General features: G+C 42.1%; 1 protein-coding gene across 1 annotated transcript in view; it reads right to left on the bottom strand.

The window, feature by feature from the left end:
• LOC141113947 (EF-hand calcium-binding domain-containing protein 6-like) overlaps positions 1-19,603 on the bottom strand; it is a 198,439-nt gene that overhangs the window by 65,867 nt on the left and 112,969 nt on the right. The window contains exons 8-12 of the mRNA XM_073607324.1: positions 18,901-19,001; positions 18,204-18,346; positions 15,503-15,699; positions 13,124-13,231; positions 3,395-3,460 (exon numbers count right to left, since the gene is read on the bottom strand). Of these exons, the coding sequence (XP_073463425.1) occupies positions 3,395-3,460; positions 13,124-13,231; positions 15,503-15,699; positions 18,204-18,346; positions 18,901-19,001 (615 nt within the window). The remainder of the gene's footprint in view (positions 1-3,394; positions 3,461-13,123; positions 13,232-15,502; positions 15,700-18,203; positions 18,347-18,900; positions 19,002-19,603) is intronic.

Genomic DNA, 19,603 nt, shown 5'->3' on the forward strand with positions numbered 1-19,603 from the left:
TATTTTACTCCCAACTAGTGATAGGCTTGGGTTTGGAATTGCTTTTGGTCCAAACCCAAGTTCGTCTGAAAGTTAACTGTCCTTTTTTATTTTAACAGATAAGAATGTTAACTGTCTTTGCTGGGGCAATGAGCTATGGGCTGGAGATTCCCTGCCGCACAACTGAAGTACCCAAAGGGCCAGGATAGATCAGTGATGACGCAAGTATCCCTACCCCTTTGTATACACAGCAGGAGCCCAGCAATGACAGCTATCTTCCAAGGTTAGATAGATCATCCCTACTCCCAACCAATACAGTTGTGCTCATATGTTTACATACCCTGGCAGAATTTATGATTTTTGGCCATTTTTTAGAGACTATGTTTGTCAAGTGTCCAGAAACGCATTGACCTTTTATACACACACACTAATTACAAGCAAACAGATCACAGGTGAGGATGGTTACCTTTAATAGCCATTCAAACCCCTTTTGTGTCAACTTGTGTGCATGTTATCAGGCCAAAATCACCAGGGTATGCAAACTTTTGATCAGGGTCATTTGGGTAGTTTCTGTTGTGATTATGATTTAAAAAAAATAAACAAACACAGTTGATTGATAATAAATGGCTTCAGCCAAACACTAACCATAAGTGAAAGAAAAGTTTTTGTGTTATTCATATTCTCTGAAAAATGGCCAAGCAATCATAAATTCTGTCAGGGTATGTAAACTTATGAGCACTGTATATTGGCTGATCATGAATTTGTGTAACATCACATTACAGCTATGTAATGGACCTGATTTATTAAAATGTGCTTAAGTAAATGCTGTAACATGAAGAATAAATAAATATTCAATCATGTGGAGGACAAAATGTAATAAATCAGGCCAAAGGACCAAAACTTGGCTAAAAGAAGCACTGCACCATTATTGATACCGATATCAGTATCGTTGCCAATACTAAGCATTTGCACAAGTACTTGTAATCGTGCAAATGCTCCGATACTAAGACTGATACCTTTGGGATTTCAGACCTCTCCAATGAGACTTTGTTTAGCGGTTCAGGTGCGATTTAGTTGCAAACTGCCAAAAGTGTATGACAGTGGAAGTCACACCTGAATCGTACTCAAAATCGTACTGGACTCTTTTTAAAAATGTGCTGCGACTGGCCTGGACATATGTGAACCGGCTCCAGTGAAAAGGCTGGTTCACATCATGTGAATCGGATGCAGCTCAAAGCGCATCCATCTCATATCTATATATATATATATATATATATATATATATATACACACATACACACACATATATATATATATATATATACATATATATAAACTGTCACATGACACTAAAAATAGGTATCAGTAATTGGTATCGGCGAGTACTTGAGAAGATATATCGGTACTCATAATGAGTCTTAGAAAACTGGTGTCGGTGCATTCTTAGCTGAAAGGTTATGATTCTTGATGTAGTTTATTAACCATTCCACCCATCAGCAAGCAAATACATTGTGGTGAATTCAAACATGAAAAACTTTCAATTATTTTTCACTCTTAAAGCAGAACTACACTGCATCTGAGCACTACAAGCCAAAAATCATTTTTAAAAAACATCCGTTAGCATTTATGGCCATGGCCATCTTGAGCAAGGGCAAATGATTAATTTAGCATTTACTTCCTGGAATCCTTCTGCCCTTAGCTCAGGCATGCAGACAGGAGGGGTGTGTTTAGCGGAGAAAACCCCTCCCCTCCAGCTTGAATACTTCTGGAAGGTATGACAACATTTGCCTAGGCCTGGAAACCAGGAAGTAACTGATAAATTGCAGGGAAAAAAAAGGTTGTTTAAAAAATAAATATGATATACCTTCCTATCTATTTACTAATGCTGGCAGCATAAGGATTAAAAAGAGTCCATGCTGATTGAGAAAGTGAAATTCTGCTTTAATTGTTATATATGAGCGATTATATAATTTTGTATCTGGTGTAGAAAAGCTGTATAACTAACGTTGAAACTTTCACAATACCAGAACTAAAAAAAACATAGGATCTGTGGGGTTTTCACTTTGCGCCCGATGGACCTCATCTTGGCTCTGGGACACTCATTCTCCTCTGCCTTTTGCTCACTATTAACTAATAACTTCCTAGCTGCTCAAGTTCACAAAAGGTCTGAATTTCTGATTCAGTTATAGGTTAGGTTCTTGCAGACTTTTCTTATGTTGCTCTTCACTGATGTCAACTCAATGTAACTGAATACTATGTTATATTCCTGTACAATGTAATATCAGTAATGTGCATATCCAATAGCTTATATACCGGTACTTTGAGTTTCAATAAAAATATTGAACAAGAGAAAATAGAGTCTGTTCACTTAGCACAATTCTGAGTTGATTTACTATAGAAGTTAAAAATCCTTCTCAAAAAAATGTGTAAATTTTAATTTCAGTTATCCAGCCAAATTATCTGCACATGATTGTACAAGAATTGGCTTTTCACAAGACTGGATAATTGATTACAATATTCCGATTTTTTTTTTCTTCACAGAGTGAAGATTCTTAACTCCTTTAGTAAATTAGCTTTTGGATGTTCATCAGGGGAAGATGTCAGCCCTCTCAGTGGCGACATCGTGGCACTGGAGGGCTTTGTTTTAAGGTAAGTTTCTCATAACAAACTAGTATGCGATGCATACTAGCACATTATGACATTGCCCTGCAGGGAAATTTTTTTTTCAACCACCTACGGCCTAAAGCCCCTTTCAATTGGCTGTTTTCTGTTCCATGTCAGCAAGGAATCTGTAAACAGTATTGCAACAGAATGGGATGGATGCCACTTTTTGTGTCCCCCTTTCAACTTCCTCTGTCTTGTGATGGAGGAAAGCCTGACCCATCAAATCTCTATAGGGGCAGATGTGCACAGATGTGCATCTGTTTGTGCCAGTAATCAACTGATCTATCCTGTTTGGGTTTGTGAAGACTGAAGAAGACTCACCTTTTTCATGTATTTTTTGGGGACCAAAATGGACTTGGATGTGGGCGTATGTAAAGAGATTCACAGGCATTTACATTCGTCTGAAGAAGGGAATAGTCTGCAGGCTATACAGAAGCTTGTAAATAACACAATGGGGTTGATTTACTAAAACTGGAAAGTGAAAAATCTTGTGTATCCGTGCATGGTAGCTTCTAACGTCAGCTTGTTTAATTAAGCTTTGACAATAAAACCTGGAACCTGGAACCTGATTGGTTTCTATGCAGAGCTGCACCAGATTTTTCATGCTCCAGTTTTAGTAAATCAACCACAATGAGCTTGCGGAAAGTAGGTGGACATGTAATAATGTATAATCCGACAAAACAGAAGGAGAAACAACTTAATTATACATGAATTATAATGTATTTGGAATATCCAGTCTCAATGTACCTACCTGCTTTCTATTGCAGCTCGAAATTCCTGCTGACTGATGACATTTCTGCTGTATTTATCAATTTTTCTGGGAAAAAAGGGGGAAAGTATGTCAGTAATATATATCCAAATTATTTCATACTTTTTTAAACCAAAAAAACATGTTTTTAGTATTGAAATGGACAAAAAGTAACAACACCACTGCTAACAAAGACATGTACCTAAGTTGTACACATTCAGCCAAATGAACAGATAAGACAAGGGGGTCAATTCACTAACGGTTACCGCATGCGATAACGCAGTAACGTGACTAATTTGCATAAATTATTGCATGTCTTAAACAAATGTACAAAAAAAAAATGATTATGCTGTATTTAACGCAAAATGAAAAATGTCCTGGTAAATGTCGCAAAAAAACATGCAGTAAGCTGTTAAAGCGGGGGTCCACCCACAACGCCAAAAAAAAAAAATATTAAAAGCCAGCAGCTACAAATACTGCAGATGCTGACTTTTAATACATGGCCACTTACCTGTCCCAGGGTCCAGCGATGTCGGCAGGGGACGCCGAGAACCCGCTCGGTTCTCGGCAGCTGCCGCCGCCATCCTTGGTGAGGGAATCAGGAAGTGAAGCGTTGCGGCTTCACTTCCCGGTTCCCTACTGCGCATGCGCGAGTCGCGCTGCGCGTCCCAAGTGGTCCCCGCTCTCTCCTGGGAGCTGTGTGTTCCCAGCAGACAGCGCGGTGGGGACGGGAAGAGGCGTAGACTCCCATGGGAGTCTATGCCGGAAGTGGGTGCAAATACCTGTCTTAGACAGGTATCTGCACCCCCCTCCCCCCTGAAAGGTGCCAAATGTGACACCGGAGGGGGGGAGGGTTCCGAAAAGCGGAAGTTCCATTTTTGTGTGGAACTCCGCTTTAAGTCCAATTCACAAACGAAACAAAAAGTAAAAAAAAGATGCAATATTTATCACCAGGATTTTGCTGGCAGTATCACATGCGGTATTGCTCAGATGCAGCGTGGGGGTCCCCCCCCCCAATAGCTGGTTGTTAAGGTGCTGGCCAGGAAACCAGCCGCCATGTCCTTAACAACAGATGATTAAATCTAAAAAAAAAAACATGCTGTACTTAAACATTATTTTAAAAAACAGCATGGGGGGTCTCCACTCAATCCATACCAGGCCCTTCAGGTCTGGTGTGGATTTTAAGGGGAACCCCACGCCAAAATTTTTAAAAACAACGGTATGGGGTCCCCCCCAAAATCCATGCCAAACCCTTATCCGAGCATGCAGCCCAGCAGCTCCTGAACCATACCAGGCCACATGCTCTCAACATGGGGGGTTTTGGGGTAGGGGGACTCTGCCCTCCCAAAACCTTGTCTCTATGTTCATGGGGACAAAGGCCTTTTCCCCACAACCCTGGCTCATGGTTAATGGGGGCTGCGGGAGGGGGATTATCAGAATCTGGAAGCCCCCTTTGACAAGGGGGCCTCCAGATCCTGGCCACCCATGTGAATGAATGTGGGGTACATAGTACCCCCACTCATTCACCAAAAAACTGTATGCTGTTTTGTTTAAGGATTTTTAATTGATGGCATGTTTTTTTTTACAACCAGCTACCGTGCGAAAAATTACCGCATTGCGGGTATTTTACCGCATGAGCTATTTACCGCCAAATTCTTAGTGAATTGAACATTTGTACAATTGTTTCCTCATGCGTTATTTTATTTTTTTAAAATAATATCATTTTTATTGAAGTTTACAGAAAGTACAAAAAATGTATAAGTAGTAAGATAGTAACCAAGTGGGATCAGTCTATAAATGTGTAAACAAGTACATTTAGTATTGAGGTTAGCTGTTAGTAACAAATATAAAACATTCAAAGATCCCAGGCAGGTGAAGTAGATGAAAAGCGTCCAATGGAAGGGCGCCTCAGTGTCCCATCCGACTCCGCACCATCCTCAACACGGGTGCAACAATGACAAGGCAGATGTGGATTAACCAAGGCACATCACCAGAAATGAATTCGTACATGCACCTACACCCGCCTGTGATATGTGAAATGTAGACATTGTACAAACACATCTCAAATTAACCTACACATCATGGGCGATGATAAAGGAAAATGGGGGAATGGGGAAAAAACAACCCCAGAGGTAAGGAAAACAAAAAGGGAAAATTGGGACCCATTAACAAATAGCAGGTGCATCTGTGAGAGGAATATGCAGCAATGAAAGCATTACTTGGGTAGTGTGCAGCAATGGCATTTAATCTGTGGAGATCGCTGAAGAATAGTACATCCAACCTGCCCATATGTCTTTAAACTTGTCTTGTTGGTCTTTGATTGTATGAACCCATTGTTCATCCTCCATAATTACATCAACCTCTCTTTTCCAGTCCAACAAAGTATGACATGTGGATTTGAAAAATGAGAAGGAACTTATTCGCTCCTCAGTGTATAGATTACAATCACGAATCAAGTGACAAAGTGTGGTGCAAAAGTGGTTAATAAAGCTGCCAAACTCCTATAGTGTCACTAACACCACTGATAATAAAAGCTTATATAATGGAGCAGCGCTAAATCAAAATACACCAATATAAATATACATGTCAAATATCATATATTCAAATAAACATAAAAAAGTGAAAAAATGTGCTGAATATTGAATACAAATGTAAATAAGTCCAGTGCAGAAAATGTGAAGATCAAAAAATAGTGAAATGAAGTCCTTCTTCCAAGATAAATGATGAGTAATTGACAAATAAATCCCAGTGTCAGCGATGATATGTTAGTGCAGAATCTCAAAAAGGGCACAAATCCGCCACCAGGTGTAATGGCCGCTTACCTTAAATCCAAAGAAAATGCGCATCAAACTGCCAAAGCAATCTCCATAAGATATCATCTTTCAATGGTCATCATACATGCAATAAGGAAAACGTCTCCTCATGGTGTAGTATATAATAATGGTTTATCCAAAACAACAAGGGTCCAACCGTTGATAAAGTCACATGACAGTGACGCAACGCGTCGGGAGAAGCCAGGTTACGTCACTTCTGGTTACGACCAAAACCAGAAGCTTCTCTTTTCAGCGTTCTGCTGATGTGTGACCCCACTTAGCTGTGGTTACTCTACAATTTTAAATGTAAGTCTACCTTTGTTTTAAAAAAAACATTATTATATACTACACCATGAGAGATGTTTTACTTATTGCATGTACGATGACGATGGGATTTATTTGTCAATTACACACCATTTATCTTACAAGAAGGACTTAATTTCACGATTTTTTGATCTTCACATTTTCTGCACTGACCTTATTTACATTTTTATTCGTTATTCAGCACTTTTTTCACTTTTTTATGTTTATTTGAATATATGATTTTTGACATGTATATTTATATTGGTCTATTTTGATTTAGCGCTGCTCCATTATAAAAGCTTTTATAGGATGTGTAGATTGTTTCCAAAACCTAGGTATTAATGATTTGGCTGCATTCAATAGATGTGGAGTGACATTTTTTTTTGTAAAGTTTGCTGGAGGAGGGAACCCCATTGAAAAGAAAGTGCAGAGGGGAGAATTCTATGGGTCTGAGAGTCATCCGTTTAATCCATAGGGTAATGGCCTCCGAGAATGGTTTGATCTTGGGGCAGGACCACCATAAAATGGAGGAACATGACCTGCTGATCGCAGCCCCTACAGCAGTGGGCATCTACTGTCAGGTACATCTGTGCTAGACAGACATGGGTCCGGTACCATCTAGTAGGAAATTTATAAGACATTTCTTGTGTGCGGGAGCTTATGGTGGTGGAGTGAGTCAGTTTGATCAGTCTTTGAATCTGTGGAGGAGTAAAAGTGTGACCCATTTCTCTCTCTCGTTCTCTAATGAAGTAGAGGACTGAGGTATATTGGGCACTAAGGACCAGTCTATACATTTGCGATAACATATGTTTAGATTCTGGCAGGTATACGCATAAGGACTCAAAGGTGGTAAGGGAACCAAGGTTGCAAGATAGACCTACACAAGGCTGGAATGGGCTACAAGTCCATCGCCGCGCAGCTTGGTGAGAGAGTGAGAGGGTGACAACAGTTGGTGCGATTATTCGCAAATGGAAGAAACACAAAATAACTGTCAATCTCCCTCTGTCTGAGCTTAATGCAAGATCTCACCTCGTGGAGTTTCAATGATCATGAGAACGGTGAGAAATTAGCCCAGAACTAAATGAGAGAATCTTGTCAATGATCTCAGGGCAGTTGGGACCATAGTCACCAAGAAAACAATTGCTAACACACTACGCTGTGAAGGACTGAAATCCTGCAGCGCCCGCAAGGTCCCCCTGCTCAAGAAAGCACATGTACAGGCCCGTCTGAAGTTTGCTGATGAACATCTGAATGTTTCAGAGAAGAACTGGGTGAAAGTGTTGTGGTCAGATGAGACCAAAGTCAAGCTCTTTGGCATTAACTCAACTCACCGCGTTTGGAGGAGGAGGAATGCTGCCTATGACCCCAAGAACACCATCCCCACCGTCAAACACGAGGTGGAAACATTATGCTTTGGGGGTGTTTTTCTGCTAAGGGAATAGGACAACTTTACTGCATCATAGGGACGATGGACGGGGGCATGTACCATCAAATCTTGGGTGAGAACCTCCTTCCCTCAGCCAGGGCATTGAAAATGGGTCGTGGATGGGTATTCCAGCATTACAATGACCTAAAACACATGGCCAAGGCAACAAAGGAGTGGCTCGAGAAGAAGCACATCAAGCTCCTGGAATGGCCTAGCCAGTCTCCACACCTTAATACCATAGAAAATATGTGGAGGAAGCTGAAGGTTCAAGTTAGCAAACCTCAGCCTCAAAACCGTAATGCCTTGGAGAGGATCTGCAAAGAGGAGTGGGACAAACTCCCACGTGAGATGTGTGCAAACCTGGTGGCCAACTACAAGAAATGTCTGACCTCTGTGATTGCCAACAAGGATTTTGCCACCAAGTACTAAGTCATGTTTTGTGAAGGGGGTCAAATACTTATTTCACTCATTAAAATGCGAATCAATTTAATCAAATGAATCAAATGAAGCAACAAATAGTGCTCTCTGCTAATGCTAAAACTGTAACATTTATTCCATAAAACTTATAAAAGTATAAAACATACAAAGTGTACACTTAAACTTGCTGACTTGCTTAAACTCTGACTTGCTGGGACTTTGGGTTGTTGGTCCCGGGGGGATCCTCCCTCTGCCTTGGGAGTTAGTAGTTTAAAGACGACCTGGAGAGGTTTCTGAATCCAGACTACCCACAGTTCTAGGATGTGTGTCCACAACAGCCACACCTTCAGCATTTTTGGTCCACTACAGGGTCCCTGTGGAGTGGGTTCTTGCCTCTATGGGGTTGGGGTGAGTCCTTCTTAGAGGGGGCTACCTCCTGTTTCAAGGCGGCCTCATCCTAAGCTACTTTTGGCAGCACGGTTTGCATAGCTGACAGGGGTGACGGTGCTTCTTCTTTGAACTATGCAGGTTCAAATTTCTTGGTTACTGCTATCGTCGCATCCGTCTCTTCCTGTTCCCACGCAACCACGTCCACCACTGCATTGTGAAAGGAGGTGATGGTTTGCGCCTTAACTTTCTCTTGCAAATCCCATTCGGATGGGGCCAGACTTCAGGCCTGCTATGAATTGATCCTTTACTATGTGGTCTGTGTCAGTGATGTTAATGCAGTCACGCATATACCTCTTTTCCTGGAGCCTCCACAGGTTCTGCATGGCTACCGCAAAATGGGTGAGATTTTCATCCTCCTGTTGTTTCCTTAGGAGGAACCTTTGCCTCAGCTCCGGAAGCAGTATCTTCCCCAAACAGGTCCTCCAGGTGTGATATGATTTTTTCAAAGGTAGTTCACTTGTGTTCGGGCAGCAGCATCACTGCATGGGGCCGAAACCTGATACAGGCACGCGGCACATTCCAGTCTCTCCTCCCACTCTGCTAAGGGAATATTAGAGCCATTGAACTTCGATATTAGCACTAAGGCAGATCCTAGCAGAGCTATGCTGAAGCCCAATCCTCCCTCCACACCAGCTGCAAGGGACAAATCCTGCTGTCTGCTGCCAAGCAGGGCCAGTGCTACCACTAGGCAAACTAGGCAGCCGCCTAGGGCCCACTCCTGCCTAGGGCAACCGGCCAATGGTGTTCATACTCTCTTCTCTTTGCAGTAAGCAACTAAGTCTTAGCATCAGCAGGCAGCCACCGCTCCAATCGCACATAGTGTCAGGCGCAGCGGCAGTGGAGGACTGTATCTGTGTCCCGACTCTCAAATGAATAAAAGCAAGCAAACATTCATTGATGGGTGCTGGTAGGCTGCATTGATGGGCTCTGGCAAGGCTGCATTTGATGGGAGCTGATGGGCTGCATTTGATGGGTGCTTCATTAAAAAGGTGGGGTATACATGGGCAGGGCAAAGCGGTGGAGCCAGGGGGGCAGCAAAATGAGGTTTCGCCTAGGGTGTCAAAAATCCTTGCACCAACCCTGCTGCCAAGTGTAGGTGGGGTGCAGCACAGTGTGGCAGAATAACACACTCAGTCCCAGTACAACAAGAGAACTTGTATTAAAATAATGCAGAAACAGTTCACAAATAATCCGGTGGGAAGGCAGCCGAACCGGGAACACTCACAGTTCCAATAGCGTGTAGAGAGCAGAATGCAACTGAACTGCCCACATCTGTAGAGAGGGGAAGAATGTGTGGCCTAGCCATCTTGTGCCCAACAGCCAAGTGTCCAGAGAAGTTGCAAGCCCTATGCTTTCCCTCCTGGTCAGGATTCTTTCCCTGCCACTAGCACTATCCTACCAAGCGAGGTACCTGTCCCTACTCTACCAACTCGCAAATGTACAGCAAACCTAGGAGCCAATGCCTTAAATAGGGGCTGCCTGATTCAAGAAGGCTGCAAGAGTCACATGGGGCAACAGCATGCAATTGAATGCCTTTCCAGTGACCCAGGAAACCATAGAGGTACTGTGTTCCTCTTGACTTCTTTTCCAACTGCAATGCCACTGCAGAAGTACGCCACCTGCAGTGGAGAAAGTAGACTGCACCTGCCTACGTACTTCATAATATATATCAAATAAATGAAAAATGCAACAGGGACAGTGGAAGCCTTTCATAATGGTCAGCAGGCGTGCAGACCCAAAACCCCAAAAGATAGAAACTGTCAGGTGGTTTAAAAAAAAAAACACATATATAATATATATATATATATATATATATATATATATACACACTGTATGTAGGTCACCATACACATTATACCATAAATGTCTGGCCTTACAATTTGTCCAATCAATTTTAGATTTACCAAATCTATATAATGTGAGGACATCTGAACTATCCAGTCAATCTGTATCAACTCAGGCAGGCTCTTGCACTACATAGTTGTTGATAAATTTAAAGAAGATTGTACAGATCATGTATGGTGACGTCTGTCAGGTTTTTGTCCCTGTCTGCGTCACCACTTTGAATATCCACCCTCCTTATTGGCCCTAGTGGCTATTGTCTCTGGAAAAAAAAAGGATGGGAAATTCAAGATTTTTGAATGGTGGGGAAATCCTCCAGTGGGGAAACCTGTACTGGTGACTACGGTCTATGAGTGGAATTCCCCTGTATAGACTGAGGCAGTGTGGAATAGGGATTGTACAACACAGTGTATAGAATGAGGTCGTGTGGAATAGGAAATGTACAGAGTATTGTACAGATTGAGGTGGTGTGAAATAAGGAATGCACAGCGTAGTGTACAGAATAAGGAGGCAAAGTTGCCGAAGACCACAATCACTTCTTTGGCATGATATTAGTGTGTTGGGTAGCCCTATCTTAGTGCATGATGTAATCTAAAAAAATGCTCCCACTATCACATCTGCATGGGTATGAAAGGAGCGCTATCGCTTGCCTTGACAGAATTTTTTAAAGGGTTTGTTAACCCACATTATTTACTTTATATAATCCACTCAGTCTCCTAATGATATGTCCCCCTGTGTGTGTGTTGTATTAAAAAAAAGGCGTATATACCTTATTTGTGAGCGCTGATCAGCGGTCACGTGACCTGCCACCTCTCTCCTCTCCCCGTCTGATAGATGCAGCGGGAGGGACCGAGAGTTCCCTGCTGACGTCAGTCTGGGGGGGGAGGAGAGAGCTGGCAAGTCACGTGACCGCCGATTAGCGCTCACAAATAAGGTTTATACGGCTTTTTTTATGCAACACACACACAGGGGGACATATCATTAGAAGACTGAATGGATTATTTAAAGTAAATATTGTTATTTCAGCAGCAGGAGGGGTGGCAGGCCTAACACAGGAGCTGACAGGCAGGGAGGGAGGGAGGGGGGAGAGGACAGAGGAGAGACAGCAGGGCTGCGGATGACGGAGGCACGTAAACTGACCACGGTGTCAGGGCTCAGCAGCCGTGATATACCGTGATCAGTTTACAGAGTGGAGGGTAGAAACTGGCAGGATCAGCCAGGTATTTTAGGTGTTACAGGGGGCCAAATTGCACGGCACAAGCACTGTGCTGTATAACATGCTTTAAAGGAGCAGGATCCATTTATTTTTTTTATTTTTTGGGGGTTAACAAACGCTTTAACCTTTACTTCAGTCAGTCTCTCACCCTTTTCCCCACCAAAATCTGGATGGTGGGTAGGTAGTGCATGTGCACTACAGGCTGGGGAGGAGCAATAATTACTGCAGATAAGCAGCTCAGAGCTGGTGAGCCTTTAAATCTCTGCTTCAGACCAAATGTGGAGACTGTGGAGTGCTTCTGTGGCACACTCAGCTGGTGGTTAGCATGACAGTGGTGGCCCCATCCCCAGCGTGACATTGGCAACCACCACCATGATGTCAGCAGGTTGCTACTAGGGAGTATCCACTCCCTATTAGCAATACAGTGAGTCACTCACACAGGAATCCTGTAACACTCACCTGACGGTGGGGCACACTGCACGGGAGTTATTTGGGATCAGAATTCCTTCATGTTGTGCAGTGCACTGTGGACCACACCCAACTCGGGGACCGCCCGCCGCACATTGTACCCAGGAAGGATATGCCACTGGATAGAAAAGGGAATGTAAAACCCTCTGGCATTTGTTTTTCTGCCATATGTGTCCCATTGGGGAGATTTCCCTCTACTTCCTGTTCTGTAGACACACATGGAAGTGAAAAATTAGTGAAATCCCCTCTGAGGCAATTGTCACTGAAACATAAGTCCAAAGATTTTTCCACTATTCTGGTAACTCAACATTTTTGTATTTTTACTCACTGTTTGTCCAAGTGCCAATGGACACCAGGACAAAAAGAGAGCAAGGACCCCCAGTAAGGACATGGACAGCTAAAAAAAAAAAAAACATGACAAGGGTTCTAACCTCTCATCAGTCTATTCAAAACAAAGAAAGTTTCAGCTTTAGATACATTTCTAAACAAAATAAAATAGTTTGCATATTCTCCTTGTGTCTGCGTGGGTCTCCTCCGGATACTCTGGTTTCCTCCCACCCCAAAGACACGCTTATTGGTTAATTGGTTCCTGTCTAAATTGGCCCTAGTATATGAATGTGAGTTAGTGACCTTAGATTGTAAGCTCCTTGAGGGCAGGGACTGATGTGAATGTACAATATATATGTAAAGTACTGCATGAATTGACAGCGCTATATAAGTACCTGAAATAAATAAAGTAAAATACTGTACATAAATATGTTAAATATAATTAATTTGCCGTAAAAAATTGAACTTACTCAAATGTTGCAAGTAGTGCCAGGAAATCTGACTGAAAGAGGTTAGCCAGCCTGGCCTCCACTGTTGTTAGAGTAGACCCAGGGCTAATGGCACCTTCCCGATGAAACCTGGAGACAATGGACAACACTCTGAAAATGGTAGAACTTCAATCACAAAAGAAAATAACATTTGTTACATTTTTTGAAATTCACTACTAACCAACTGCTTTTATCCAGTTGTACACGTTTTATAACTGACATGTATACTATTTTCATCATTTCAAAAACTACCCACCAATACTGTGTAGAACCGTCTGAATCACCAGCGAGCTTCATTGTTAAAATGTTTTTTAAACCTTGTTTATACTGGCAGTTGGGGGATGGTTAAAATAGGCAATTGAGCTGCAGTTCTATCACCCTCTTACCCCCCCCGCCTCTTAACCACTGGAAGATTTACCCCTTTAATGACCGGGCAATTTTTTGCGATGCGGCACTGCATTACTTTAAATGACAATTGTGCGGTCATACTACACTGTATCCAAATAAAATTTATGTTCTTTTTTTTCCACAAATTGAGCTTTCTTTTTGTGGTATTTAATCACCTCTGCGGTTTTTATTGTTTGCGCTATAAACAACAAAAGACCAACATTTATGAAAAAAAAAAAATGTTACTTTCTGCTATAAAACATATCCAATTAAAAAAAATGTAAAAAATCTAATTTCTTCATCAATTTAGGTCAATATGTATTCTGCTACATATTTTTGGTAAAAAAGGTATTGCATCTACATACTATGGGATGGATTTATGGAATTTTAATTTTTAAAATGTTTTGTACTAGTAATGGCAGCGATCAGCGATTTTTAGCGAGACTGCAACATTGCGGCAGACAAATCTGACACTAAGTGACACTTTTTTGGGACCAGTGACACTAATACAGTGATCAGTGCTTAAAAAAAAATGCACTGCCACTGTACTAATGACACTGGCAGGCAAGGGATTAACATCAGGGACAATCAAAGGGTTAACTTTGTTCCCTGGGAGTGCTTACTAACTGTGTGGGGGGTTGCTCTGACTGGGGGAAAACAAAGATCGGTGTTTCTGCTTAGCAGAAACACAAGATCTCCATCTTCTCCCTTGTCAGAACGGCGATCTGCCTTGTTTACATCTCTGAGGAACTATCGCGGTTGGCCGGCAGTCATCAGGTCCACAGGACCCACTGATTGGCTCCCACGCTGTCCAATCAGGGCGCGATCAGGTCTCCGGTGGCGTGTATTCGCCCCCTAGAGGCTATTGCACTAAATGATGTACAGGTACGTGATTTCGCACAATAGGGCCACTTTGCCGCGGTACATGTACGTTAGACAGTCGGCAACTGGTTAAAGTATAAAACCTGTTTCCCGATTGGTCAAAACTTCAGGCAATCCTATTGGACGTCTAGCGCAGAGAGGAGCAGAGAGGAGACGCACCGCGAACGTTACAAGGGGCGGGGCCTATCTTCCGATGGCCCTATCGTTATCTAAGGCATGCTTGACATTGATGCGAACAGATCAGCGGGGCGCAGTATCAAAGGAGGGTCGGCGGCGGCAGAGGATGAAGAACACTGGACAGAGAAGACAGGAGAAAGAAGAAGAGCAGAAGAAGAAGCAGTGGGAGAAGGGGGAGCCCGGAGGAGAAAGATGCGGGCGAAGATGGAGGAAGACCGGGGAAAGAAGATATTTTTAATAAAAAAAAGACTTGTCAAAAACTGTCTACTGTATTTTTTCACACTACACTACAACCACCAGGCAAGGGTTGTTGGGAAGAGGCCCTTGTCGTCATCAACATGGGGTCAAGGTGCTTTGGGGTGGGGGGGTGCAGAGCCCCCCCACCCCAAAGCACCCACTCCCCCATGTTGAGGGCATGTGGCCTGGTATGGTTTAGGAGGGGGGGGGGCGCTGGTTCATCCCCTCCCTTTCCTGACCTGCTGGGCGGCATGCTCGGATAAGGGTCTGGTATAAATTTTGGGGGGGGACCCACGCCATTTTAAAAAAAAATGTTGGCATGGGTGTCCCCTCCGAATCGATATTAGACCCAAGGGCCTGGTATGGACCTGGGGGGGATGCCAAATGTTTTTTTCACAATTTTTTTAGCGACCTTTTCCAAAAACTCAGAGGCACAAAAATGAATTGATGTGAACATGTTCCATAGGAACCAATGTTAAAAAATGTCCCTGCATTCCTGCAAAATGCATCAAGAAGTGCATTAGTGTGAATCGAGCCTTATAGTTTTGTTAAAATGTATTACATGTAAAGAAAAATAAAAACTCTTTAAATATATACATTGCCATCAACTTATATAGACTGATACAATCTTGAAAACGCTCTCAAAGTTTCTGTTATAGTTGATTTTTCATCCCTGACCTGTGTTTCGGGTTGGAGAGTATCTTGTGCGTAATCCCTTTTTCACTGCGGTCTTGAAAATTCCTAAGAAAGTCCATGTAACTGATGCCTGACAGAGAGTTCTCTAGGCCACATCTTGCCAGGAAAAGGTTAAAGTGCTCCTCTTTAAGTTTTAAGTCGAACTTCTCCAACACCATGAGGAAATCCTCCTTCTCAACCTTTACAAAGACAAATGCCTCACATTGAATTCCTGCAGACCTTTTGCGTGACTGATTTACCAATTACACTTAGAAACTTCACACTATATACACACAGTGATGTCATTTAATTTTTTTTAGAGTTTCCTCTTAATTCTCTTTTCACCCCACAGTCATCATGCAGTGATTGGATTATTTTTGACTATACGATTTCCATTATGGAACATTTGGGGAGACATTCAACAGACCATATCTCATTGAACAAGATCTTCTAACAAAAAAATCATTTTCTGATTCTGCATTATTGCTATATTGGTTGAAATGCTCTATTGTGAAATGATAACAAGGGACTTCTTATAATTATTGTGCTCATATATTTATATAGTAATTACATTTGTTCCATGTCAGCCATGTGCCTTGTCAACTCAAAAAAAATATGGGCCAAACTAAATATAATAAATCTTCAAGGGGTATACTATGAAGTACTCCACTCCACTGCACTCCAATCAGCCGTGTATCATCTCCTCCCAGGCCACTCCAATGACGCATTTCACCCCGCTAACAGGACGAATTGCATCAGCCGCATGACCTGGGAGGGGCGTAGGCTTAGGTCGCTCCTCATTTAAATTTATAGACGGGTTGATATTGGTTTTGTGTACCACTGTTTACAAATGAAATCCCATTTTTATGTTTTAGAGTCTGTTCTATATGGTTGGTTGCCCAACCATATACGAATTGGATGTACCATTCTTGATACATTTCTGCAGATACAACTTTATATTTGTATTGCAAACCTGTATTGTCTGCAAATACTTAATAAAAGAGATTAAACATAAATTTATAGATGGGTTGATCAGAGTGTGGCAACCCTCTACCTCATAGTATACACTGGGCATGGATGAGCACCACAGACGCCGGCACCCTGCATATAGTGGATCTCTGCAGGGCAACAACTGGCGCTTTGAGTGGTGCTCAAGGTTAATAAATAAGGTTTACAAATCTTCAAGGGGGCTGAATTAAATCTATTCGGGGTGCTGCACCTCTTTAATTTCCAAAAAAAATATTAGCACTTTGGTAATTAACATCATAGTAACAATTAGATTTTCAGGTATTGCACACGAAAATGGTTGAGCAAACGATATTTATATTCACTTCACATGTTCAAAAAATTTATTTTTTTAATGATCATTATCCAACAGAGTTTAGCTTTCACCAGTTCAAAATGTGGGCAATGTCTTCCATTATCTGGCTATGGTAATTCTCACTGCTATAAAAATGAAGGAAATCAGCCTCCTGGATGGTCCAGGCAGCTCCCTGCTAATCCTGTATATCAGGTTTATTTGGGTAAGAAAGTATAAACAATCATACACTATATTGCCAAAAGTATTGCGACACCTGCCTTTACAGGCACATGAACTTTATTGGCATCCCAGTCTTAGGCCGTAGAGTTCAATTTTGAGTTGGTCCACCCTTTACAGCTATAACAGCTTTAACTCTTCTGGGAAGGCTGTCCACAAGGTTTAGGAGTGTGTCTATGGGAATGTTTGACCATTCTTCCAGAAGTGCATTTGTGAGGTCAGGCACTGATGTTGGACGATAAGGCCTGGCTCGCAGTCTTCACTCTAATTCATCCCAAAGGTGTTTTATCGTGTTGAGGTCAGGACTCTGTGCAGGCCAGTCAAGTTCCTCCAGCCCAAACTCCCTCATCCATGTCTTTATGGACCTTGCTTTGTGCACTGGTGCGCAGTCATGTTGGAACAGGAAGAGGCCATCTCTAAACTGTTTTCACAGAGTTGGGAGCATAAAATTGTCTAAAATGCCTTGGTATGCTGACGCCTTTAGACGCCTTTAGATTTCCTTTCACTGGAACTAAGCCCAACCTCGGAAAAACAACCCCACACCATAATCCCCCCTCCACTAAATGATTTGGAAGGGTGGCCCAATATTTTTGGCAATATCATGGATGAGTGAGTTTGGGGTGGAGGAATTTGACTGACCTTCACAGAGTCCTGACCTCAACCCAATAGAACACGTTTGGGATGAATTAGAGCGGAGACTGCCAGCCAAGCCTTCTCATCCAACATCAGTGTTTGACCTCACAAATGCACTTCTGGAAGAATGGTTAAACATTCCCATAGACACACTCCTAAACTTTTTGGACAGCCTTCCCAGAAGAGTTGAAGCTGTTATAGCTGCAATGGGTGGGCCAACTCAATATTGGACCCTACAGACTAAGACTGGGATGACATTAAAGTTCATATACGTGTAAAGGCAGGCGTCCCAATACTTTTGGTAATATAGTGTATATTCTAATCCAGAATCTCCAGACTTTTGGGCAAGTTCACCATATGTGATGAGTCATGCCTACTGTTCACATCCATGGGTGAAGCGTCAGGAAAAGAAATGTTTTCAGGGCTCATGAAAACCAGAATGGTTGCCTCATTGGATCAGCTACATGAAAGTCATTTGTGTTAAAAAAGATGTAGTCATTACATAATTTTGTTTTCACTTCCTATTTTGCCCACCTTGCCAATTCTATGAGGGTCATACTTCTCAAATTCTCCCTTCATGCTCCGGAACCCCTCTCTGAATTTATCCTTCAACCATCTCTCAATGTTGAGCGAGGCCTTCCTTTCCAGCTCTGCATGTGACATTTCTCTCATTGACTCTAAAGAGACAGAATAAGAAATACACTTAACAAGGACATTTATTTGTTTAACCTTTTGACTAAGGACCATGTAACAATAGAAATTCTGTTGCTGATGACAACTCAACTGCGACAGGATAGCAATGCAAATACTTACCTGGATCCACACTCCCTTGCTGTCTGGATAAGCCTATGCTCTGTTTTGATGGAGAAACTTCAGAATGCTACTCACCAGCAATGGCTTGCTCATCTGGACAGTAAGTGAGTGACACAAGGAATTAGGTGACTATTTGCCCTGCACAGAGATCCTGTCTTTGGTGAGTTATCGCCAGTGACGGGATCACTAGTGTGACAGTGCCATAAGTGTTCATTTGATAGCCAAAATGACTGGCCCTCCTGAGAAGGAGCAGTAAGCGCAACCATTGTGTACCACTGAAAAGCTGGAACAGAACCTACATATGTAATGAGCAAATGCAACCGTCCCTATGTACTTTTATCAATACAAACTGAATATGGAAAAAAAATGAATACATTATATTTCCTTTTAACACATCCAGCCTATGTTCTTCTGTTACCTTTTGTAGATACATTCCTAGAAGACTGATTTTGGATTTCATTCCCAAGTCTTTTCATCAGTAAGTCCCCTTTAATCACACCAGTTCCATCCACATCGTACCTAACAGAATAAAAGTAGGGTGACATATGTAAGTAGAACACAATAACGTACAAATACCACAGATTAAAATACATGCATTTCATTATTTTCAGTGCACAGATAGGGCTTCTATGTTCAACTGTAAATCCATTATCAGTTACAGATCTGATATTTTATGTTCCCTATTATAGCTATGATCTACAGTGGGGCAAAAATGTATTTAGTCAGCCACCAATTGTGCAAGTTCTCCCACTTAAAAAGATGAGAGAGGCCTGTAATTGTCATCATAGGTATACCTCAACTATGAGAGACAAAATGTGGAAATAAATTTGAAAACCCACCCTCTTGATGACCTCTGAACTGCTGATTATAGAGGGGGATAAAAAAGAAGCAGTAGCAGAAGATAAGAAACCATGATCACAGAGTGAATAAAGCAAAAACAGGAAGATGCTTGCACTGCACATCCTCAGGTACAGCTTCCTAACCAGCAAGGGTAGAAGTTAGCAGCACAGTAGTGGCGTCAGCAAATTTATATAACTAGGAGGCTAAAAGCACAGTCACATGGAAAGACAAATGGCCCATTCAAAACAAAAGGTACAATTTCATGTTACCACTTAGGCCCC

This window comes from Aquarana catesbeiana, linkage group LG01 (genome assembly GCF_042186555.1).
Source record: "Aquarana catesbeiana isolate 2022-GZ linkage group LG01, ASM4218655v1, whole genome shotgun sequence".
NCBI lineage: Eukaryota > Metazoa > Chordata > Amphibia > Anura > Ranidae > Aquarana > Aquarana catesbeiana.